The sequence below is a fragment of the Panthera leo genome, chromosome C2 (genome assembly GCF_018350215.1).
Source record: "Panthera leo isolate Ple1 chromosome C2, P.leo_Ple1_pat1.1, whole genome shotgun sequence".
Lineage (NCBI taxonomy): Eukaryota > Metazoa > Chordata > Mammalia > Carnivora > Felidae > Panthera > Panthera leo.
In genome coordinates this window covers 72,069,541-72,095,769 of record NC_056687.1, presented here as the reverse complement: position 1 = coordinate 72,095,769, position 26,229 = coordinate 72,069,541, and the positions used below count along the sequence as shown (strand labels likewise).

Below are 26,229 nucleotides of genomic sequence, written 5' to 3'. Positions count from 1 at the left end.
CACCTGTAACAATTCTTTGGCCGAACCCCTTTTCTCCACATCCATTTCCAAACAACGGTTTAAGAAATCCCGAAATATTGGGGAAAGTTTCTCTGGATTCTGAAGTTCTGGGGTTCCATTAGTTGCTATCAGGTACAAGGCCTAAAAACAGAAGAACATTTTTGACATACTTAAGGTAGCGCAACAAAGTGAGACACCACTTTATAAAAGTTTATGGATCTTTTGCTTAATTTTTTTTTTTAAAGATTTATTTATTGGGATGCCTGGGTGGCTCAGGCAGTTGAGCGTCTGACTCTTGATTTTGGCTCAGGTCATAATTTCAGGGTTCGTGAATTCGAGCCCCATGTAGGGCTGGCTCTGTGTTGACAGCTGGGACCCTGCTAGGAATTCTGTTTTCTCTCTCTCTCTTCTCTGACCCTCCCCTGTGTGGTCTCTTGGGGCGGGGGTGGGGGGAAGACAATCACCAGAAACACTAAATTAAGGTTTAGTATTATTTCTGCCTATTTGTTTCATATATTCTCCCTTAGCTTTTATTACTTTTAAATGTCTATTTATTTATTTTGACAGAGCACCCACGGGGAGCAGCAGAGAGAGAAAGAGAGATAATCCCATGCAGGCTCCACACCCTGTGCAGAGTCTGACAAGGTGCTCGATCTCATATGAGACGCTAAACCAATTGAGCCACGCAGGCGCCCCTTCCCTTTATTTTTAGATGTTGTATTCTCATTTCTTTTTCACATTTTTTTAAAAAGTTTATTTATTTTTGAGAGACAGAGCACAAGTGGGGGAGGGGAAGAGAGAGAATGAGACACAGAATCCAAAGCAGGCTCCGGACTCTGGGCTGTCGGCACAAAGCCCGATGTGGGGCTTGAACTCACGAACTGTGAGATCATGACCTGAGCCGAAGTTGGATGCTTAAGTGACTGAGCCACTCCAGTGTCCCTCCTAATTTCTTTTTCAAAAATTAGCTTCATCTTTTTGGAGAGGGGTTATACTAAATGTAATACATATTGATAAAAGAACTATAATACATAAGGGTAGAAAGAAAAATGAGCACAATTCCAATATCAACATATAGCATCCATTTACCTTTCTCAAGCTTTTTTTTCTCAAGTCACATCAGATTTTAAAACAGGATTTCTTGAAACTTTGTTTCAGTTTATTATTTATTTATTTACTTATTTATTATTTTTACTTATTTTTTAAAATTTACATCCAAGTTAGTTAGCATATAGTGCAACAATGATTTCAGGAGTAGATTCCTTAATACCCCTTACCCGTTTAGCCCATCCCCTCTCCCAAACCCCTCCAGTAATCCTGTTTGTTCTCCATATTTAAGAGTCTCTTATATTTTGTCCCCCTCCCTGTTTTTATATTATTTTTACTTCCCTTATGTTCACCTGTTTTGTATCTTAAAGTCCTCATATGAATGAAGTCATATGATATTGTCTTTCTCTAATTTCTCTTAGCATAATACCCTCTAGTTCCATCCACACAGTTGCAAATGGCAAGATTTTATTCTTTTTGATTGCTGAGTAATACTCCATTGTGTACACACACACACACACACACACACACACACACACACACCCCACATCTTCTTTATCCATTCATCCATCGATGGACATTTGGGCTCTTTCCATACTTTGGCTATTGTTGATAGTGCTGCTATAAACATGGGGGTGCATGTGCCCCTTTGAAACAGTCTACCTGTATCCCTTGGATAAATACCTAGTAGTGTAATTGCTGGGTCATAGGGTAGTTCTATTTTGAATTTTCTGAGGAACCTCCATACTGTTCCAGAGTGGCTGCACCAATTGCATTCCCACGAACAGTGCAAAAGAGATCCTCTTTCTCTACATCCTTGCCAACATCTGTTTTTGCCTGAGTTGTTAATGTTAGCCATTCTGACAGGGGTGAGGTGATAATCTCATTGTGGTTTTGATTTGTATTTTCCTGATGATGAGTGATGTTCAGCATCTTTTCATGTATCAGTTGGCCATCTGGATGTCTTCTTTGGAGAAGTGTCTGTTCATGTCTTTTGCCCATTTCTTCACTGGATTATTCGTTGTTTGGGTGTTGAGTTTGATAGATTTTGGATACTAACCCTTTATCTCATATGTCATTTGCAAATATCTTCTCCCATTTGGTAGGTTGTCTTTCAGTTTTGCTGATTGTTTCCTTCACTGTGCAGAAGCTTATTCTGATGAGGTTGCAATAGTTCATTTTTGCTTTTGTTCCCCTTGCCTCCGGAGACATGCTGAGTAAGAAGTTGCTGAGGCCAAGGTCAAAGAGGCTTTTGTCTGCTTTCTCCTCGAGGATTTTGATGGCTTCCTGTCTTACATTTAAGTCTTTCATCCATTTTGAGTTTATTTTTGTGTCTGGTGTAAGAAAGTGGTCCAGGTTCATTCTTCAGCATGTCGCTGTCCAGTTTTCCCAGCACCACTTGCTGAAGAGACTGTCTTTATTCCATTGGATATTCTTTCCTTTGTCAAAGATTAGTTGGCCACACGTTTGTGGGTCCATTTCTGGGTTCTCTATTCTATTCCATTGATCTGAGTGTCTGTTTTTGTTCCAGTACCATACTGTCTTGATGATTACAGCTTTGTAATATAGGTTGAAGTCTGAAAACTTTTTTTTTAAACCAGCTGTATCTATAAAGCTATTGAAACAGGCAGAACATAGACGATTTTTAGGGCAGTGAAAATACTATGTATGGTGATGGACATATGTTACTATTTCATTATACATTTGTCCAAGCCCATAAAATTGCACACCAAGTGTGCACCCTAATGTTATGGACTCTGGGTGATAACGAGGTGCTAATGCAGGTTAATGGATTGTGGAATGTACCCTCTGGTGAGGGATGTTGATAATGGGGATGGTTCCTTACATTAATACAATCAATTAATTACATCAATCACTCAACAAAGTAATTAATTAATTACATTAATACACTTGTTACAAGTGAAGAACCACTACTGATATATTTTCACTAAATGAAAGTCTATGACTTACACTGGGGTCCACTCTTTGCCGTGTATAGTTGTATGGATTTTGACAAATGCACATGGTCATGTTTCTGACATTATAGTATCCTACAGAAAAATTTCACTGTCCTAAAAATCTCTTGTGCTCCACCCATTCTTCTTCCCCATCTCATCTCTGCAAACACCTGGAAACCACTGATCTTTTTAACTCTATAGATGAAATCATGTCTTCTAAAGTGGTTGTATCATTTTCAATTCCCACCAGCAACAAAAGAAAGTTACTGCTCCACATTCCCATCAGCATTTGGTATCATCATTAAAAAAAAAAAATTTTAAGGCCATTCTAATAGGTATATATCTTTGTGTTGTTTTAATTTTGCAGTTCCCTAATAAACACGATGTTGAACATCTTATTAAATGCTTATTTGCCAACTGTGTATCTTCTTTAGCTGTCTGTGGAGATGCTTTGTCCATTTTTGCATTAGGTTGTTTATTTTCTCATTGTTGAAGTTTGAAGAGTTCTTTATATATTTTGGACAACATTTGATCATCTAATGGGTGTTCTGGAAATTATTTCTCCCAGCGAGTGACTTATCTTTTCATTCTCTTAATAGTGTTTTTGTCAGAAAGGATGATTCTAACTTTAATAAAGTCCAATTTATTCTTTTATGGATCATGCTTTTTGATGTTTTATCTAAAAACACTGCCAAACCCAAGGTCACCTAAATTTTTTCCTGAATTATTTCACGTTTCTGCTGTATCACCAAAATGCCATAAAAAAGGATACTGACACTCAAAAAATCAGGACATGAGTGTGCCCATTTCTTTGCCACCTGAGCTCACTTCTCTTTATGTGATAAAATTTTCATTTACAAATGCCATGCTAAGAAATTACTTGAGAGAGCAATTCAAGTGAAGATCCTCAGACTGCTAAGCCCCATACTCCATCAGAAGGGGTTAAGAGGGAAGCCCATAAAAACAAGCACTCCTGTCAAGTATGCCTTCTCTCCAAACGCTTAACAGCCATTTTTCTACCTTGAAATAAATCTTATTACCCTCTGTATCTGCATTTATGCTAGTGATTACAAGGAGACCGGGACTGCTTGTTCCCGCAGCTTCTGTACTCTCATGCCCATTTGGCTCTGCATGCTCCCCTTTCCACCTTCACTTCTTCATCCACCACTGCCCCTCCGTTTATGAACTGTTCTCCCCTGATGAACTGCCTCATCCACAGTGCTCTCTAGGAGTAGGCCAGTCCCTTTTAGCCCTTTGTACCACTGTACCTAGAGAAGGAGTGTCCTGGTGGTTCCTCATTGCCGGAGATATCTACCTCCCTCTTCTGGAAGTCCCAGGCTTTCAAACTCACATCTACTTTACTTTGTTTCAAATATCTACCAAACACTGTTATCATCTCTAACACTGCTCATAATTCAGAGCGATTTCAGTAGCTACAGAGATGCCAGTAACAGTTCCTTGACCTCCTCTTCTCCCATGCTTTTGTGCTTTGGCCTCCCTTGGTCACACAAGCTCATGGTCACAGCCTGTGCCTCATCAGTACCCATGACTGCAACTCTGAAATCACTATTGCTGTCCACCTCCTACCTTCTGCATTGTGAACACCTCAATACCGCGATCCTTTGACTCCACTAAACTTAAATAAATCCCATTGATCTTCCAGTTGTTCATCATTCCTTCCATATAATCACTTCGACCCTCTTGCACTTCATAGCAATCACTTTGCTACATATCAAACTTTGCCTGCTCTTTGCTTGTACCTCCACAGCTAAGGACAGCAGAAGAAATAGATCCCTGTGGACTGGCATCATTAACCTCATAGAGGCCCTTAGTGCCTCCAGCATTTGTACTATAGATTTCCCTATTTCACCCCTCCTCCCATCCTAGTTTCTGTCTCAGGACACTCATTATACATTACATCGTGTTGTCATGTCTCTGTGGGCTCCTCTTGGCAGTGAAAATTTCTCAGACTTTCCTTTGCTTTTGATGACCTTGACAGTTTGGAGTATTGGTCAGGTTTTATTTTACAGAATGCCTTCTACTGGAATTTGATGTTTTCTTCATGATTAGAATGAGAATATGTGCTTTGGGAAGCAACATCATAGTTAGAGTGCCACTTTCACTGCATCATATCAAAAGTATATACTATCAACATAATTTATGCCTGTTGATGTTGACCTTTTCAGCTGGCTAAGGCGGTGCCTGTCAGGTTTTTCTACTGCAAAGTTAGTTTTCCTCTCTTTTCTTACTGTGCTCGTATCACTATGTGCAGTCTATACTTAAGGAGTACGGAGTTATGCTCCATCGCCCTTAGGGCGGAACATCCACACAAATTATTTGAAAATTTTCTGCATAAGAGTTGTCTCTCCTGCCGATTTATTTATTCAATTACTTACTTATACCAGCAAGGACACATACATATTATCTTATACTTTGGATTATTATCCCCTACAACTTTATTTTGTTCAAATTGTTGCATCTTTGGCCACTGGAGCTCTTTTCATTGGCACCTTACCCCTTTGACAAACCGATCCATGTGGAGTCTTCTCTTTAACTCAGAATTATTTATAATTCTGTTTTATCTCCTTAGTTGAATTTTATTAGGTGTAATTCTTTCAGTATTTTAGGGTTTGCTTAAGAGGTAAGGGGCATACATCTTTCAATTTCACAATCATCACAATATTACACCAGACTACGACAGTCTTATGGTTCTCCTCCTCAGCCTTATGCTTTTGTTGTCATTTTACCTGTACATGTTTTTTTTCTTCCCCTTCCCATTATTATTTTGATGTAAACAGTTTTAACATTTATTTACTTACTTAAATGTTTTATATTTGAGAGACAGTGTGTGACTGAGGGAGGAGCAGAGAAAGATGGAGACAGAATCTGAAGCTCCAGGCTTTGAGCTGTCAGCACAGAGCCTGATGCAGGGCTCGAACTCACAAACGAACCTCAAGATCATGACCTGAGCTGAAGTCAGATGCTTAACCAACTAGCCACCCAGGTGCCCCAACAGTTTTATCTTTTAAAGATATTTACATAAGAAAAAAAAATTGGATTTATTTACTCACAGTTACTATTTCTAATACTCCTCATTTCTTTGTGTGGAGTCATATTACCATTTTCTTTCTGCTTGAAAGATTTCTTCTACTATTTCTTGTAGTGTAGATCTGCTGGTGATAAATTCTTTCAGTGTCTATGTTTGAGAAAAATCCTTATTTTGCCTTCATTTTAAAAAGATATTCATTGGCTGCAGAATTCCTGATTGTCTGATTTTTCCCCAAAACTTATTTCACATATATTAGAACACTTAAAGTTATCTCACAGGTCACTATTGCTATTTCATTTCTTAAAAAAATTTATTTCTATTTTGGATAGCTTTTTATTACTTGGTCTATGATTATCATTAATCATTTTTTTCTGCAATGTATCACTTGCTATTAATTCAATCTCAAACTATAAACCTTCGAACTACACTGTAGTTTCTATCTATAACTTCAATTTGGGTTTTGAAAAAATATTCTTTTAAAATGCCTCTGCTCTTAAAAACTGCTTTAATGCTTTTATGTACTCTTTTATCTGTGTCAGTTCTGGTCTGTTGCAATGAATTGATTTTTCTCATTATGGGTTGTACCTTCCTGCTCTTCTGCCTCTCTGATGAACTCTGACTGGATATTTAAGCATTTGTTGGGTGCTGGATATTTCTGTATTCCTATAAATATTCGAGTTTTGCTCTGCAATGCAGTTACTTGGGAACAAGATCTCTTTGGGTCTTGTTTTTAAGATTTGTTAGGTGGGACCATAGCAGCATTTAGTCTAGGGGTAATTATTTCCCATCACTGATGCAGGACTCTTTTGAGTCTTCCATTCCATATCCTGTGAATTACAAGGTTTTCCACTGTGGCTGACAAAAGCAGGAACTATTCCCAGCCTCTGTGTGAGCACCAAGCAACTGTTTACTCCAATCTTACCAGATGGGTCCCCTGACCTTGGATAGACTCTTTACACAGATGCACCAATCTCTACCTAATGCTCAAAGGGGACTTCACGGATCTCCAGAATCTTCTATGAAGCTTTCTCTTCTCCCATTCTCTGTCTTGTAAACTCCAGCTGCCTTATTCTCCCCAGACTCTCAGTGAGACCACTGTGCTCCACCTGGGCCCTTCCTCCCTGTACAAGGCCTAGAAATTCTCTTAAGACATTAAGCTGGAGGCAGCCACAGGGCTCACCTCAAGCCTTTCCCACTTTTGGAGATCACTGTTCTTCATTGTTTGATGTCCAGGGTCTTGCAAACCATTGTTTCATATATTCTCATTTTTTTGTTGTTGTTCCTTTTGGCAAGGGTGGTTAATCTGGTACCTGTTATTCCATGTTGACAGGAGAAGTTCCTGCTTGCCAAGTTTCCATCAATTACATTCACATTGCCAACTTGAATGATCAAGTCTCAGTCTTCATCTTACTTGACGTAACTGTAGTTTCTGATAAGCTGATGCCTCCCCCACTTTTTGGATTCAAGGGCATGTGTTTATTTTGGTTTTATGTACCTCTCCAGCCATTCCTTGCTGGTCTGCCACATCAACTGTTAACTATGGAATAAATGCCTCAGGATGCAAGCTGAAAATTTTCTATTGTCTGTCTATGCCCACTTGACCTGGTGATCTTATCTAGCTGCATAGCTTTAAATAATTTCTATAGCTAAGTCTCAATTTTACACCTCTGGCCTAATCCTAGACTGGCATACCCAACAGCCTATTCAACATATCCACTTGGATGTCTTAATAGAACATATCTAAAATATGCTAAAATGTTACCTCCTGATCTCCCACCTGCCACCCCACATGCCACTCTACCTGTAGTCTTCCCCATTTCAGTTAAGGTGAACTTGAATTTCACCATTCCAGTTGTTTAGGCCAAATTCTTGGGTCATATCACCTCCCCCACCCCCCCACCCCCCCACCCCCCATCCCCCACCCCCGCCATAGGCTCTCCTTTCCAAATACATCCAGAATCCAATTACTTTTTCCCACCTCTACTGATACCATTCTGGTCTAGTATACCCTCATGTCTTGCCTGGATTATTGCAATAGCCTTCTAACTGGTCTTCTTGTGTCTATCTTTACCTCACTTGAAAATCTTTTCTCAATAAAGTAGCCAGAGTGATCTTGTTAAGATGTCAATAAGACCATTTCACATCTCTGCTCAAAACTCTACAATGGTTTGCCTGTCTCACTTATGAAGAAGCCAGGATTCTTTTTTTTTTAATGTTTATTTGAGGGAGTGCATGCACACATGCACAAGTCAGGGAGGGGCAGAGAGAGAGGGAGAGAGAATTCCAAGCAGGTTGTCAGTGCAGAGTCCAACACGAGGCTCAGACTTATGAACCATGAGGTTATGACTTGAGCCAAAATCAGGAGTTGGATACTCAATTGACTGATTCACCCAAGTGCCACCAAAATTCTTATAAAAGCCTAATAAAGCACTATACAGTCTGGTCCCATTTCTTCACCTATCTTTTTTCTCCTACTGTGTGCTCCCTGCACACTAGCTATGGAGGAATCTTAAATGGTCTTTGAATATACCACGAATGCTTCGGCTTCACAGCCTTTGCATGTACTGTTCTTTCTGACTAGAATGTTCTTCCCTTAGGTACCTCCTATGTTTCTTATCTCCTGTGTTCAAATGTCACGTCAGTGAAGCCCTCTCAAGCACTCTTGTGAAATCAAACACTCCTGAATCCCTCCTACCAGTCAGGGCACTTAGACTCTATCATTTAATATATTACATACTATTCTTACTTATTTTATTGTTTCTCTCTACCTTCTATGAAGGCAGGAATTTTTGTCGGTGGACAGCACCTTGTATAGTGCCTACCGCAGAGCAGGTACTTGAATCAATATTTGTTAAACAAATGAATGAAATTAGAGGATTTTAAAAATTGTTCCAAAGTGTTCTAAAATTAATCACTTCTATTAAAGTACTGTAATTGCTTACTTGAACTGGAATCTTTGCAAAAGCATTCAGGAAAAAAGAGCGTCAAAATCCAAAGCCACCCAGACAGGGCCCCTCCTACAAATACCCATTACCTTGGCCTCTGGAGTCCATTTTATAACAAGTCCAACTTATTTGGAAAAAAATTAGAAAAGAACAATTTCTGGCAATAAGCCTATACTCATATGGTAACTTAAAAACTTTAAAAATTGCTTCATTGAGATACAATCCACATACTATAAAAATCATCCTTATTTTCTTTTTAATGTTTAGTTTTGAGAGAGACAGACAGACAGACAGAGTGCAAGCAGTGGGGTGGGGGGGGGGGGGTAGACAGAGAGGGAGACACTGAATCCAAAGCAGACTCCAGGCTCTGAGGGGTCAGCACAGAGTCCTACATAGGGCTCGAACCCAGGGACTATGAGATTGACCTGAGCCAAAGTCAGATCCTTAACCGACTGAACCACCCAGGTGCCTCAAAAATCACTCTTTTAAAGTGTACAATTCATGGGGCACCTGGGTGGCTCAGTCAGTAAGGATTCTGGATTTTTGGTTATGTCACGATTCCAGGGTCATGGATGGGATCAAGCCCTGAGTCGGGCTCTGTGCTGGCTATGGAGCCTGCTTAAGATTCTCTCTCTCCTCCCTCTGCCCCATCTCTGTGTGCATGCGCTCGTGGCTCTCGCTCACTCCCTCTCAAAAAAAAAATTTTTTTTTAAATGGCTTTAAACAGAAACACACAAAAAGCAAGGTTATGTATTGATCTGTTGACAGAAATGTGACCAAAGGCTTACAAGAACCCAACCCTGTATCTCCCCTAAAAACAACAGTTCAGAAAATTCAGTGTTTGCGGCTTTGCAAAATCTGAATAAAAAAATCGATGGCAAATGGAATCCTACAACATATGACCTTTTGTGTATGACTTTCATTTAGCAAAATGCTTTCATGTTTAAAGTTGCGTATACCTGTACTTCACTACTTTTATTATGACTAAATAATATTCCATTGTAGTGGGATACCACTTTTGTTCATTCATTCATCAGGTGATAGGCATATGGGTTTTTCCTACCTTTTGACTATTATGAATAATGCTGCTATGAACATTTGTGTACAAGATTTTATGTGGATAAAAACTTTTTTTTTAAAAAGTATTTTTATTTTGAGAGAGAAGGAGAGGGAATGCGTGTGGGCAAGTTGGGGAGGGGCAAAGAGGAAGAGAGAGAATTCCAAGCAGGCTCCATCCACTCTGTCAGTCTGGAGTCCTAAATCCAACTTGGGGCTCAATTTCACTAACTGTGAAATCATGGCCTGAGCTAAAATCAAGAGTCAGATGCTTAACTGACTGAGCCACCCAGGTGCCTTTTAATTGTCTTGGGTATGTAACTAGCAGTGGAATTACTAGGTTATATGGTAACTCAACATTAACTTTTAGAGGAGCTGTCAAATTGTTTTCCAAGTGCTGCACCATTTTACAGTTCCACTAGCAATGTATCAGGGTTCCAATTTCTTCACATTCTCACGAACACTTATTGTCCATCTTTTTGATTATAGTCATTCTTTAATTTATTTATTTTTGAGAGAGAGAGAGACAGAGCATGAGCAGGGGAGGGACACAGAGGGAGAGAGACGCAGAATCTGAAGCAGGATCCAGACTCTGAGCTGTGAGCACAGAGCCCAATGTGGGGCCTGAACCCACAAACCATGAGTTCATGACCTGAGCCGAAGCTGGGTGCCTGACTGACTGAGCTACCCAGGAGCCCTGATTATAGTCATTCTTGAAGGTGTGAAGTGGTATCTTGTTTGGGTTTTGATTTGCATTTCTTTAATAACTAATGATATTGAGCCATATATGGTAATTTATAAGTAGAAGAAAGAAAGAAAGAAAGAAAGAAAGAAAGAAAGAACAAACTCCTAAACTCTTCACCTCAGCTACTGGAATATCTAATTGTTTAAAGTCTACTGACCCCATCTCTAAATCAGGACCCTAACTCTTTTGTTTGAATGTGACCTTTAACATCACCATCTACACAGTTTTCTCACAGATGCAATCTTGCTTTCCTCTCCTGTGCACTTGGTACAGAAGCCAAGGTTCAAAGTTGACAATCTGAAGGGTACATCTAGGGACACTTGTACAAAAGTGAGCAAATTCTTATGTGCAAACTTTAAAACCATACAGCTTACTAAAACTCTACAAACTCTTTACCTCACACATTCAACTCAATAACCCAGAAGCAAATAATTTTTAGATACAGAGGGCAGAGACTAGGTTATATCAACTTTGTATCTTAAATTTTTGGCGAGTGCCTGGCACAATCAGATTCTAAATAAATGTTCTAAAGAAACGTATTTTCCTAAAAATAAGGCTGGTGTTTAATTGGTCTTACCCTCAAGGGATTTTCATTGAGGTATGGAGGCTCTCCTTCTACCATCTCAATAGCCATGATACCCAGAGACCATATGTCCACTTTAGGGCCATAAGCTTTCCGTGTAACCACCTCTGGTGCCATCCAGTATGGCGTTCCAACCATGGTACTTCGCTTGCTCTGCTCAGGGGTGATCTGGGCACAGAAACCGAAGTCAGCTATAAAAAAAAAACACACAAAAAACCGTATCTAGAGTTAATGGTGTCATGGATAGTTCCATCTAAGAGGTCATGATAGATGACAATTACAATGGACTGTTCAGCCTCTTTTTTTTTTTTTAAATGTTTATTTATTTTTGAGACAGAGTGCAAGTGGGGGAGGGGCAGAGAACGAGGGAGACACAGAATCTGAAGCAGGCTCCAGGGTTTGAGTTGTCAGCACAGATGAGACTTGAACCCACGAACTGTGAGATCATGACTTGAGTTGAAGTTGGCTGCTTAACTGACTGGGCCACCCAGGCACCCCAGTTTTTGTTGTTTTTTTTTTTTTTTAAATGTATTAAAAAAAGTAAACCCGGGGCACCTGGCTGGCTCAGTCAGTAGTGCATATGACTCTTGATCTTGGGGTTGTGAGTTCAAGCCCCGCATTGGGCACAGAGCTCACGTTAAAACAAACAAACAAACAAAAAACAACAACTAAACCAGAATGGGTTTACAAATATTTTGATGATGTTACATACTCTTCACTTGTTTACTTTTACTTCCCACAAGCAAAGGACAAATTATCAGGTCTTTTATCCTAAAAATTTTAAAGAAGTTGAAAAAGGTCTAAAAGGAAAAGGTATCAAAGGTGAACAAAACTAAATTCTATAAAACAGGTAAAGGTCAGGAGGTGGGAACTAATTCTGAAGAAAATAAACAGACGGTAGAATTACTACATATCTGACTTAGCAGACTTCTAGAAAAGGAACAGCTTTAACTACAGCCATACCTAACAAAGTCCTTGCCAGCATCACTCCACTCCAACCACCTTATTTTATAACAGGAGCAGAAAGCCTAGGTTAGCACTCAGTGTTTATTTAGTGGGAATATCAAGATGAGAATCTAGAATTTTCTCCTCCCTTCTACAGACCCATTCTATTTAAAAAGTAACTATTAACATTTAAGTTCTTAAGCTTTAGACTTCTTGTTATGAATTTACATAGGTACAAAAATTACCATGAACTGCATGGTTTATTTTATCTAAGTTAGGATACTTTGTAAAGTGCTTTTTATTATTTTTTTAAAGTAATCTCTACCCCCAATGTGGGGCTCTAACTCACAAACCTGAGATCAAGAGTCACAGGCCCCACCAACTGAACCAGCCAGGTGCTCCAGTATATTGTTTCTTAAAATTTATTTTGAGAGATTTTTCCATAGTTGTACACTGATCTACCTCATTACTGTAAATATGCAATATTACAAAATAAAGAGGCTTATAATTTATTTTATCATTCCTATGCTCCTTGACATTTAAGGTTTTTTTTTTTTTACAGTGTTGCAGAGAACAACTTTGTGTTTATTGTTGTGCTTATGTTCAGTAAACCTATAGAAAAGAATCCTAAAAGCAATTGTTCCATCAAATCGTAATATTTATAGCTAAAATGAGTACTTCTAACAACCAGGGACTGTTCCAAGTATCTTATAAGAATTAACATACCTAATCCTTATGATAACTCTATGAGATAGGCATATTTATTAATATTATTCTCATTTTACAAATTGGGTAATTAAGGCATACATATTTTTAGGTAACTTGCTCAAGATCATTCATCTAGTATGTGGAAGAGCCAGGATAAAATATTATCCAAAAAAGTCTAATTCAGTTTACATGTGTATCCACCAAAACAGTAGGAGAATGTCCATTTGTAATTTGCCTGCTGATTAAGATTAGTAATCTTATATTTTTGACCATCTAACAGAACCCTCTTTCTTGTGGTTGAATACTCTCTGGAGGAAGTATCTTTAAAAAGAGATGTTGAAAAAGGAGCCAAACATTCTAGCAGAACAGAAGGAAAACTTTTTGATTTCTTGATCCAAGAAATGCCTTGAATTTTGCACAGTTGCAGGAAACTCAATAGAAGTTGTTCCTGAATCCTCCAGAGGGCCTGGATGAAACTGACAGATTATAGCCAACAGAGGAAAAGGAAGTCTAGGATTTTTTTCCTCCATGACTCTATCATGTCTGATACAGAAGATAATTAGGAAAAGAGGTTTATAAGAGTTTTTTTTCCCTTGTCATCTCTCAGGTCAGGGTCATATAGCCCTCCCTCAAATAGGCCATGCTTTACCAAATCCAAAGAAAGCTGAACAGCATTAATAAGAAAGATCTACCCTAACAGACAACAGAGAAAATTTTAGTTTATCTTTGGAAGGCAGCACCAACATTACAACAGTCCCAGGCACTTTTCTTCAGTGCTTTACATTTTTAATCCTCAGAAAAATTCTCAGATACTTAATCTTATTTTCCTTATCATATAATTGAGAAAATAAACACAAAGAGATTAAGTAACTCACCCCAAATTAGTCAGCAACTAGTAGCTTATCTGCTATTTAAACCCAAGCTGTCCAGTTGAGAGCTCATATTCTTTACCATTCTTTCCCTTGTCCTCCTCCATATATTAAGTCATAAAAATATTAATAGGTTAATTTTTTAAAGTTTACTTTGAGAGAGAGTGTGAGTGAGTGGGGGAGGGGCAGAGAAAGGGAGAGAGAGAATCCCAAGTAGGCTCCTCACTAACAACACGGAGCCCAATGTGGGGCTTGAACCCACGAACTGTGAGATTGTGAAGGAGCCAAAATCAAGAGTTGGACACTCAGCCACCTGAGCTACCCAGGTGCCCCAATAGGTTTTTTGTTTTTTTTACTTAAACAAAAGGCAGAAGTATAACAAATAAATGTTATTTCTTCATTTGTACTCACTAAGTTTAACCGATCCTTCCATCCCCAAAAGCACATTGTCACTTTTGATGTCTCTGTGGATCACTTGATTAGCATGTAAAAACTCCAATGCCTGTAAACACTAAACAAGAAAAACACGTATCAATGAAACAGTCCCTGGAAAGTCCAAAGGAAGTTCACACACAGTACTTATGGCCTGAGCATGACTTCAGAAGTCTAATCTAGCCACTGAAAAGTAGGTAAGATCCTGGGAGGTCTAGTTCCATCCAGCTGCTCACAGATGTGATGTAAGATGTTTTCTCCCATTACTTTTACAGTGGATTTTACATAAAGCTATATCCACAACCTAGACACCAATGATAAAAGAATAACTTTCCTCTTATGCTATGTTTCAGAAAGCATGGAGTCAGAAGTGAGGAAAAACTTACTCCTTCCTTAAATACAGGAACATTAGAGTTTTAAAATCTGCTTGCCCCTATGTTTTTGAATATAAACTGAGTATAAATTATAAACATGGAAAAAGCTGTTTTTATTTCTTACCCCAAAAGAGGAAAACAACAAATAAAGGATGTACATTATGAATAACAACTAAAAATCTCATTCAAAATATTCTACTATTCATTCAAGGAAAAACAGATAAATTGTGTAATACTGTATTACATTTACCAAGCATTTAAGCAGATTCTTGAAAAGAACAAATCCTCCCCATAACACTGGTACAAATGAGTAGAAACAAATCTGTCTTTCATTTAACTGCTTTCTCTAAGTTGCCAATTAGAGGGACCCCTAAAATAATTTTTAAAACAATTATGAAAAGAAATTAGAGAAACAAATTATATATAAATAGGCAAATTCTTTTTTTTTTTTAAGTTTATTTATTTTGAGAGAAAGAGTGTGAGTGGGGTAAGGTCAGAGAGAGAGGAATAAATAGAATGCCAACTCAGGGCTTGAATCTACCCTAGGATCATGACCCGAGCCAAAATCAAAAGTCAGATGTTCAACCGAGCCATCCAGGTGCCCCATTAATAGAGAAATTCTTAACTTTTTATTAGCTTTTAAGTGATCAAACATTCTTTGTTAGAGATATCATATTATTGAAATATAATATTTATAACAATTAAAGAGTTCTTATTTCCTTTCCTCCTGAAACAACCAAAGGCTTGGACTTACTGGGCAATTTGGCAGAATTCTATTGGCTGAAGCAACAGTATGTCTAAAAATTCATTAATGAATATCAAGAAACAACCAGTTTTTCACCTTCGATGAAATTTATAAAGCCAGAAGCAAACTTAACACTTAAAGTAAACATGTATCTTGCTTTGCCTGAGACAGTCCATGTTTCTACTGTTGACTGGCCCTCCCTTTCACTCTTAAAAGTACCCTGTTTGGATGCTAAATTTTAATGATCACCCTGCTGAAATTTACCTGTGAGCTGGGCTCTTCAAAAAACTATGTTCCATTTCAGAATTATCTTATACATAAGAAAGGGTTTAAACTCTCATGTAGGATAAAATGGTATGGAGACGCTTGCCGCTTGCAAAGAATAATGCACATGGAGTGAGTATTTCACATAGTAAAAATTACCTGTGCAAAAAGCTCCCGCCCCCCCCCCCCTTTTTTTTTTTTACCTCCTGCTTAACCACACATTGCTGTAACTTATCCAAAAGGGGACACACTCACCTCTCTGCATACAGCCGCAATCTGTGCTTCATCCATGCAGGTTTCCGTCACGACATCAGTAAGTGATCCCCCAGCAAGGTACTCCATTACCACAAACAATTCATCTCCCATCAGGTAGCTAAAATTATTATGAACACACAAAATACACTCACATTTTTATTTCACCACCACTCTGTGTTGAAGAATTCAAATGCCAGGCACCCTAATAACAAAACTAGAAAGTTGGAAGTTTTGAGAGCCAGGGAGAAAACTGGCAAGCTGCAATGCAACAGCACAGAAAATTAACTGAGGGTCATTATGATTTTCCCTAGTGACTTGAAAGTTTGCCCCCAATTGTGGCTTGAGTGTATACATAGATCATTCCAATTAAAATGACACTGTTTGGCAGTAATTATTAGTCCTGTTTTACAGATGAAGAGATGGAGGCTTGGAGAAGCTACTCATCTAAGTTCACATAGCTAGTAGGTGACAGAACTAGAATCTGAAGCCAAGTGTAACTAATTCCAAACCTTATGGCTTATCTTACCTGCCATGCTAGACTGACTTGAAACAGTATTTCCAAAAGCAGGGAAATATACCTGAGAAGTGGATTTTTATGAACATGTCCCCTATTACTAGGGCTAAAATCTAAAAATGTGTTATCTTTTCCCCAGTCTAAACAAACTTCAATATGGCACTAAGAAAGTCATCTATAATCCTCTATCTCCAATATAATCACTATTTTAATTTTTATTTTTCTATTATTCTTCTTTCATTCACATATATGTAATTGCATAATGGTACAATATATAATTTTCTATTCTGCTTTCTGTTCTGCTATTTAACATCAACTCCAAAATTAAATGAGGTTTTGACACACTATCTGCCCATGAAAGACAGCATTTAAAATAAAAACTGATGTAAGTTTAGAAACCATGTAGTCAGGCACCCCTGTTAGTCAACACATTAATCACAACTCATTCCATTAATGTTGCTGCTTGTGATCATTTATAATTAATACAAGCACCAGCAGCAATGTCCTTCATTTAACTGCTTTCTCTAACTTGCCAAGTGAGATATATGTAGAAAAAGGCCTGCTAAACTACAATGTGTTATTTTTTACCTCTCCTCCTCCTTCAAGCTTACTTTTCAACACTGACATTCTACTCAGTCTTAACTCAAGGGGCTAGCCCCCAACAGCAGGAGACTTGAAATACTCATATTTACCTGTCTAAGAAATTAACTATGTTGGGATTCTTCAATTCTTTCATCACTAGAATTTCATTAATGATTAATTCCTTCTTTGGCTGTTTCTGTAAATTAATCTGTTTAATAGCAACCTATGATGGAAAGAGAAACAAGAAAAATCAGAACAAGTTTTCTAATTCTCTTAGAAAATTACAAACACCAATCAGGTAATAATTTAATTTATTGTGTATCTATTATATTATCAGTGAGCTTACTCACAGGTAGTACTTTTACTTCCACACTGGCAATGCACAATGCTCTGTAATACACAGAACCTAACTACTTTTGTATTTTCTCTAAACCTGATTAATCAGCCCAAGGTCATACCAATGCCAGGAATGAATCCTCTTTTCTTTCCAAGCTGGGAAAATAATTTTTAAAATATCTGCTCATTTATGAAACTCAATGCATAATTCCTTCTTTTTTTCCCTATTAAGAAAAGTGCTACAAAATTACATAAAGTAATTCTTCCAATATATTCGACTGAAAAAAAGATTCCTACTGATTATTCACAGATGTGTCTAGTTTCTTCCTACACTAAAAGCTAATGGTAACACCCAAAGTATGAAAAAGAAACTACCTCCTGTCCCAATGCCACATCAGTAGCAGTGAAAACTGTACCAGAAGCCCTAGGGGGAAAAAAGACACAACCAGATTTAAGGTTTCTAAATCACTATCATTTATATATCTAAAAACTTTATACTTAGAACAATTACAAAAGGATTAAAGTACACTTAAGACTTAAACATCTTTTATTTATCTGTTTATTTTGAGAGAGGGAGAGAGCGCACACACACCAACATAAGTGAGCACGAGCAGGGGAGGAACAGAGGGAGAGAGAGAGAGGATCCCAAGCAGGCTCCGTGCTGTCAGTGAAGAGCCCGACCAGGCTCAACCCCATGACCATAAGATCATGACCTGAGCTGAAATCAAGAGTAGGATGTTTAACCAACTGAGCCACCCATGCACCCCAAGACTTAACATGTTTATTTTTTATTTATTTATTTATTTTTAAAAAATTTTTTTTAACATTTATTTTTGAGACAGAGAGAGACAGAGCATGAACGGGGGAGGGTCAGAGAGAGAGGGAGACACAGAATCCGAAACAGGCTCCAAGCTCTGAGCAGTCAGCACAGAGCCCGACGCGGGGCTCGAATTCACAGACCGCGAGATAGTGACCTGAGCCGAAGTCGGACGCTTAACCGACTGAGCCACCCAGGCGCCCCTAGACTTAACATGTTTGAACAGGAGTAAAAGCAAAACAAAAGGGGGAAAAATAAGAAAAAGGTAATCCCTGTGGCCAAAACTTATGTTAGAAATTTGTCATAAAAAGAAAGATAAAAGTGATAGATACTCATGGATCCATTTCCCTGCTTACGAAACAAAAAAACTACAAATAAATTTGTAATGTCCTTGTGTGCACTTTACAAAGGCATCCTCCTTTCTCCCAAAAGTAGTCTGTATTTGATGTGCACCATTTCCAAGCACATTCCTACACTTTAATTATAAAGGACATAGGTGTGTATCACTATAAAATACATTTAACATAGTTTTTAAATTTCTTATTAAGGGTTTCATTTTATAGATTTTTCTGCAATTTTTTAAAAAATTTTTAAATGTTTATTTTTGAGGGAGAGTAAGAGCATGAGCAGGGGAGGGACAGAGAGACAGGGAGGGAGAGGATCCAGAGCAGGCTCTGCACTAGCTAATAGCAGAGTTGCCTGATGGGGAGCTCAAACTCAAACTGTGAGATCATAATGTAAGCTGAAATTGGACACTTAACCAACTGAGCCCCCATGGTGCCCCATGTGATTTAACGTTAATTCAACATTGGATTTGGGATAGGTGTTATTCATTCATAATAATAATTATTTATATTATTCAATATAATTTATCCATTATCATGCTCAAGAATATTAAGATGATTTTAAATTTTTGTTATTAAACCAGTGATGCAACTAAATTTAGTTGTGTTTGTTAAAATAATTTAGACAGAGAGTATAAGCAGGGGAGAAGGGCAGGAGAGAGCGAATCTTAAGTAGGCTCCACGTTTAGTGAAGAGCCCGACATGGGGCTTGATCCCACTACTCTGGGATCATGCCCCTAAATTTAGCTTTTTTTTTTTTTTAAGTTTATTTATTCTGAGAGAGAGAGAGAGAGAGAGAGAGAGAGAGAGAGAGAGAGAGAATGTGTGCACACAAGTGGGGGAGGGGAAGGGGAAGAGAAAGAAGGAGAGAGAGAATCTCAAGCAGGCTTCCAGCTATCGGTGCAGAGCCCCATGAAGGGCTGGAACCCACAAACCCTGAGATCATGACCCGAGTTAACATCAAGTCACTCACTCAACCAACTGAACCACCCAGGCACCACTTAAATTTAACTTTTAAAAAGAAATTCATATATACAAACAGATTCATAAGTAAGTTTTCAAAAAAGACTTAAGTTCTCTTTCTAAATTCACAGAATACTTTTCCAGTGATTAATAACATTAAAAATTGAAGATGGTTGGGGCACCTGGGTAGCTCAGTTGGTTAAGCATCTGACTTCCACTCAGGTCATGACCTCACAGTTCGTGAGTTTGAGCCCCATATTGGGCTCTGTGCTGACAGCTCAGAGCCTGGAGCCTGCTTCAGATTTTGTGTCTCCCTCTCTCTGCCCTTCCCCCACTCATGCAGACGCACTCTCTCTCTCAAAAAATAAACATTAAAAAAAATTAAAAATTGAAGATGGTCATTTGCTCCCAAGCAACAGAAAAAAAGTGTAGTTTAAAAAAAAAATTTTTTTGGCATTTATTTTTGAGAGAGACTGTGAGCAAGTGGGGGAGGGGCAGAGAGAGAGAGGGAGATACAGAATCCAAAACAGCTCCAAGGCTCTGAGCTGTCAGCACAGAGCCCGACGCAGGGCTGGAACCCACGGACCGCAAGATCATGATGACCTGAGCCAAAGTCAGTGCTCAACCGACTGAGGAGTCCCAAGTATAGTTTAAAAATACAAATTACTGGGGGGGCTGGGTGGCTCAGCCAGTTAAGCGCCAGCCTTCAGCTCAGGTCATGATCTCACAGTTTGTGGGTTTGAGCCTGGCATTGGGCTCTGTGCTGACAGCTCAGAGCCTGGAGCCTGCTTCGGATTCTGTCTTCCTCCCCCTCTGCCCCTCTCCCGCTTATGCTCTCTTTCAAAAATAAACATTAAAAAAAATGTAAAAATGACAAATTACTGGACAAAATCAGGGTATCAGACTCAAAAACCAATATTCAGTGATGTGATTAAATACATGCTTTTATTGCTTATAATCTTGTAGTAAATGTTCTTATTATCTTTTAAATGTATTTGATGGGCAGGGCAATTTCCCCATCTAATCTCTTAACAACCAATGGGAAATAACATTCAAGAAAAAGCAATGTAAGATTATTGCTAAACGGCACAAGTTTTTAGTAGCATGTAGAAATAAATGCATTACTTACAAGAATACCACTCATAGAATACTGTAAGTGTTCAATGTCAACAGGCAAAAAAAAAAGAGATATCATACTGTATACCCAAGAATTATTAAATATTGTATAATATATTCATGAATACTTACCCTTGCCCAATTTTTTCATATCTTGTGTATTTTTTCTTAGGGTCACCTATGCTCACAATAGTTCCTATTTTAAACAAAAAACAAACAAAACACTGGAAACTCAGTCAAGTATTTTAAATTTGTAAACTAATTCCATCATTATTCCTAATAAACTCTACTGATTTTAGAACATTAGCTTTCAAACATAACACTAAATTTTAAAAATAATGTATGTTTCAAAAGCAAAACACTAATGAAACTTATCAGAAGCAAGAACATATTATTTACATTAGGTTGGACCTCCTAACCAATGTCTTCATTATCCTATCACTTTCTCAAAAATAAACACACTTTAAAATGACCAACTGTGTTAGTCTGCCTAAGAATGTAAGAGGTTTTCAGGATGTAGGAGATTCAGTCTTAATTGGAAAATTCTTGGGTAAGGATGAGTATCCTTTAATACACTGAAATGTATTAAACTAATGATAAGTTATGAAACTACTTACTATCAGAAATAATACATAAATGATATCCAAGTGAATAAACCTAAATGGCTTTTCTGACTCTTCCCATATATCTTCTACCTTCCAATATATTTAGGAAGCCACTTATTACTATAAAGATTACTTTAGTATGAACTAATCATGTATCTGTTTTAGGAAGGTTCACAAAGTCACAACTAATGAACAGTTTTAAAATCAGGATTTGGATATAAAACTATAATTTATATTCTTACTATCATTAAGTCAAAACATGAGAAAACCACACAAAGTCTTCACTTGCTTAAGGTAAAAGGAGATAGGATCATATCAAGGAAACTCACACAAATAATCCAATTTTATATAGGTACCCAATCTTAGGTCTAGAGCTACTATAGCTGTAGTATTTTTCCTTGATCCCTCTCTATATAAAGTGCTCTTTATAACTACAGCTGTTGTAGACTTGCGACCAGACATTACTGCTACCCTGTCCCTGGCACTGTGTACATTATTTCCAATGGTTGATTCAGGCCAATGGCAGCTGATGGATTTAAAGGGAAAAGAGAAAAAAATATATTTAATGTTTACACATATATCTATACAGGAATGCCATATTGTTTAGTTATTTGGGAACATTTTGTATTTTCATACTGAGAAGCTAGAAGTATGCATAAATATAGACAAATTTCTTTCAATAAGGTCTCTAATCATGAGCCTTAGATTTGGCCCTTTGGGAAAAAGTACTGCTCCCAAAGGTACTGACCATTGCAAAGACATTACTCAATAGTCAACACATAATAAACAAAGCAAATTAGAGTATGATTGGCTTCAGGAGATTTTAATTAAAGCTATTGTTCCTAGAAGAAAACTATTTTTTATGTCTTAAGCCAAAATATAAGGTATAAATTAAAACCCATCTGAGCCAAATGTTTCAAGAACTATTAGCAGTTTAAGAATAATGTAAAATGTAGGTAACATACTTAATTTCTCCATAATCTCTTCATCTGTCATTTTGGTCTTCTTTTTCTGTTTGTCAGAAGACTTGGCACCACTATCAACATTAGATTCACCAACTGGTGCAGGAATAGGGTCAATTACAGACCGTGTATAAATCTGTAGAGAGAGTCAATAACGGAGATCTGAGGAAAAATACTTTTAGGTGTTCTTACTGGCACACTATTCAGTTCTTTGACTTAAGATACATTTTTTGTTTGTTTTTATTTTATTTTCATTTTAGAGAGAGCGAGAAAGCATTCACAAGCAAGCAAGGGAGAGGGGCAGAGGGAGAGAGAACCTTAAGCAGGCTCCAGCATGGAGCCCAATGCAAGATCGTAACCTGAGCCAAAATCCAGTCGGTTGCTCAGCCGACTGAGCCACCCAGGTGCCCCTCAATTCTTTGATTTCTAACCAAAACTAATTTTCTCCAGTTGTTCTAAACGATGAGAATATTTTCAGATTTGTCTTAGTAGCTACTAATTCTCACAAAAACTTTTACCCAAAGATGATTTCTACTATTTCATTTTAAGCAGCCAATTCTAGGAGGTCAACAAAGAAATCAGAGGCCTCTCTCATTAGATCAGGATCCAGTGGCAGTCCTCAGAGTCCTTCCTGTCAAGTGTGCCAGCGTTCCACAACACGGCACCTTCCCCACACTTCCCTTGTGCTAGTACAGGGGGAGGCAAAGGACTCTTTCTGCCTCTATCTGAGGTCATTAAATTCTCCCATATCCGGTTGGGAATTTCACACACAGCAGCCTCCTGAATGACATCAAGACCTTGAGAGAAATGTAAAATGGGAGATAATGTACACAATCTGGGTAAGAAGTTAAGAGTTAGGTTTCAGATATAGTAGTTATCTGCATTGAAATAAACAGAGAAAGTCAGGGAAATAGATGAATTCTCTGGAAGAGAAGGTGTAATATAGAAAGAAAAAACAATGAGTATTTTAACTTTTAAGGAAGTCATTCAATTTAAGTTTTCAATAAAAAATTAGTTTTTTGATGAGTGGATTTTAGGTAAAGATCTCCTAGTCAAATTTCCCCATACTGAGGGCTTTTGAAAATTCATCACTGGAAGTCAAATACAGACTGCTACTTTTTTTTTTTTTTTTAAACACACATGCCCAGACACCCACAGTCCAATTAATAATCAGACACGCACTGATTTTGTATGATCCGGTCGTGGGGCAATAACAGGAGGGGCAGCCTCTTCATCATCATCATCTTCCTCTGTTACTACTGCTGATGTTTCTGACCCCTTGGTATTCAGCTGTATTAATCACATGAGCAAAGTAAGGAAGATACATCAAATACAACAATATGTTAAAATAGGACTCTCTTTTTAACATACTTGAAAAAACGTATTTAATACCTCATTTCAAAATGATAAAACCTCACTGGTTCTAATATAATCACTTAAAGAGTAAAGGCAATTCTATAACTTATAGAAATTGAGTTTATGAAATAAATGTTTACAGTAAATATCAAGTTTTCTTAAAAGAAAATTTATACCTTTTATATGAAGAATTTTACACCCTTTAAACAAGTCTTAAAAGGAAATAATCACTTTATTTGTTAAGACCAAAAACAAAGATCCTCTAGGCTTTACATAAGTCAGAGTCATTTTTGGTCATTTTAAACAGCCAGATTATCACCATAAAAAATGGTGGCTAATCAAATAAAGGAAGACGTTAACCTTTATACAGAGTTTATTATTATATGCCAGATATGTGCTAAGTAGGTACTTTACATATTACCTCATTTAGTCTTCATAACTCTAGGAGGAGACTGTTTCTTCCCAATTGAGGAAATTCTATTTACTTAATATGGTTTCCTTATTTGCTTAATCAAGCAGCTAGCTTAAAACATATTTAAAATAAATAAATAAATAAATAAATAAATAAATAAATAAATAAATAAATAAGAAAGACATGTTAAGTAGTTCTTTTTTTTCTGGTGGCTGTAATTTATTTTAGAAAGCAAAATAAAAACTGAGATTTGTTTTGGGTAACTTAAGTTAGAAAAAGAGTTACAAGAAGTAACGTATTAACTTACTCCTGGTGTTCCAGAAGGGAAGCCATCTTTCTCTGGATGTGGAACAGAAAATAATGCTAAGTCAACAAACTCAAAAAATAAAACAACTTCTATATAATAAAGGAAGAAAATACAAAGCAGAGCAAGTAAAATGTTCTTAGACTGATTTCAAGTTGAATTAAGTCTTCAGAAAAATGACAATATCAATATTAAAATAAGAATTTACACAAGATTGTGCTAAAAAAATCTCAAATCTTAATGGAACTGTAAATTTACTAAAAATCACTGATGTATATACTTCAAATGGGTGAATTTTATAGCATGTGAACTATGATTTTAATAAAGTTATTAAAAACATATCTGAAACTAAACTTGTCAAAGTGTAATTAAAATAAAACAAATTTATTCATAGCAATACTTTCTTCAGTAAACTATTGAGAAACTTAAAGCTACTATTCAGACAATGGCAATTGTACAAAGGGAATTTTTTTTTTTTATGTTTTTTTACTATTCTTGAGAGAGAGAGAGAGAGAGAGAGACAGAGCACGAGTGGGGGAGGGGCAGAGTGGGACAGAGACACAGAATCTGAAACCGCTCCAGGCTCTGAGCTGCAAGCACAGAGCCAACGCGGGGCTCGAACCCACAAACCACGAGATCAGGACCTGAGCGGAAGTTGGAGGCTCAGCCAACTGAGCCACCCAGGCACCCCAAGGAAAATTCTTTTTTTAATGTTTATTTATTTTTGAGACACACGGAGAGAGACTGAATGAGCAGGGGAGGGGCAGAAAGACAGGGAGACAAAGATTCAAAGCAGGCTTCAGGCTCTGAGCTGTCAGCACAGAGCCCCACTCAGGGGCTTGAACTCACCAGCTCCAAGATCATGACCTGAGCCGAAGTTAGACGCTTAACCGACTGAGCCACCCAGGTGCCCCAGGAATATGCTTTCTTTTTGATCAAAATTTATGTCAAGAATTTTCCTTTGGGGCGCCTGGGTGGCTTAGGTTGGTTAAACCTCTGACTTCAGCTCAGGTCATGATCTCACGGCTCATGTGTTGATCTGTGCTAACAGCTCAGAGCCTGGAAACTGCTTCTGATTCTGTCTCCATCTCTCTCTGCCTCTCCCCCGCTCATGCATGGTTTCTCTCTCTCTCTCTCTCTCTCTCTCAAATATAAATAAACATTAAAAAAATTTTTTTTTTAAAATGAGAAAGCATATTCCTGAAGGCAAAACACAGTTCATTAACATTAAATGTCAAAATATTCATTCTGGCGTTTAGAAAAGCAAGTTTTGTTTTGTTTTACTTTTCAAAAGGCCCAGGGAAATTTACATTTTATACATATGCATATGTAATAATATATAATAATATGTGAACACATTATGCATATATTAACATGTTATTTAACATATATTAATATATTACCATTATAAATTAACATAATATACAAAACATACTTATATATTATATAAATAAGTGTAACTTATAAATGTGATTATATTAAAGGTATATATTTAACGTGACTTTAACATATATATTAAAGATATATATAGGGTGAAAAGAATATACCATTTTCTGGTCAAACACTGATTTAAAAAAATACTAATTTACACAGATTTACTAGCTGACACAAAAGTTCTAGGGACAAGTCTGACCTTTTGCTAAGGATAAAAAGGTCGAGATCTAGGTAAAAAAGTCAAGATCATTTGGCCAAGTGGTCTCTATTTCTTCCTTGAACATAGCCCTTATTTCTGTGAAAATGCAGTCAAATTAAGTACAATTAATTAAAACTACATGGGTGAATTTTAGCTCAATCATGTTTTTAAAAAGTACATGTATGGAGGTGCCTGGGTGGCTCAGTCAGCTAAGCGTCTGACTTCGTCTCAGGTCATGATCTCTCGGTTTGTGAGTTTAAGCCCTGCGTCGGGCTCTGTGCTGAGATGACAGCTCAGAGCCTGGACTCTG

General features: G+C 37.5%; 1 protein-coding gene across 1 annotated transcript in view; it reads right to left on the bottom strand.

The window, feature by feature from the left end:
• The window catches only part of PAK2 (p21 (RAC1) activated kinase 2), a 48,976-nt gene that overhangs the window by 2,367 nt on the left and 20,380 nt on the right, over positions 1–26,229 (bottom strand). The window contains exons 4-13 of the mRNA XM_042954951.1: positions 24,290–24,321; positions 23,397–23,504; positions 22,218–22,350; positions 20,780–20,843; positions 17,783–17,831; positions 17,182–17,294; positions 15,976–16,093; positions 14,317–14,416; positions 11,378–11,574; positions 4–141 (exon numbers count right to left, since the gene is read on the bottom strand). Coding sequence (XP_042810885.1) covers positions 4–141; positions 11,378–11,574; positions 14,317–14,416; positions 15,976–16,093; positions 17,182–17,294; positions 17,783–17,831; positions 20,780–20,843; positions 22,218–22,350; positions 23,397–23,504; positions 24,290–24,321 — 1,052 coding nt within the window. The remainder of the gene's footprint in view (positions 1–3; positions 142–11,377; positions 11,575–14,316; positions 14,417–15,975; positions 16,094–17,181; positions 17,295–17,782; positions 17,832–20,779; positions 20,844–22,217; positions 22,351–23,396; positions 23,505–24,289; positions 24,322–26,229) is intronic.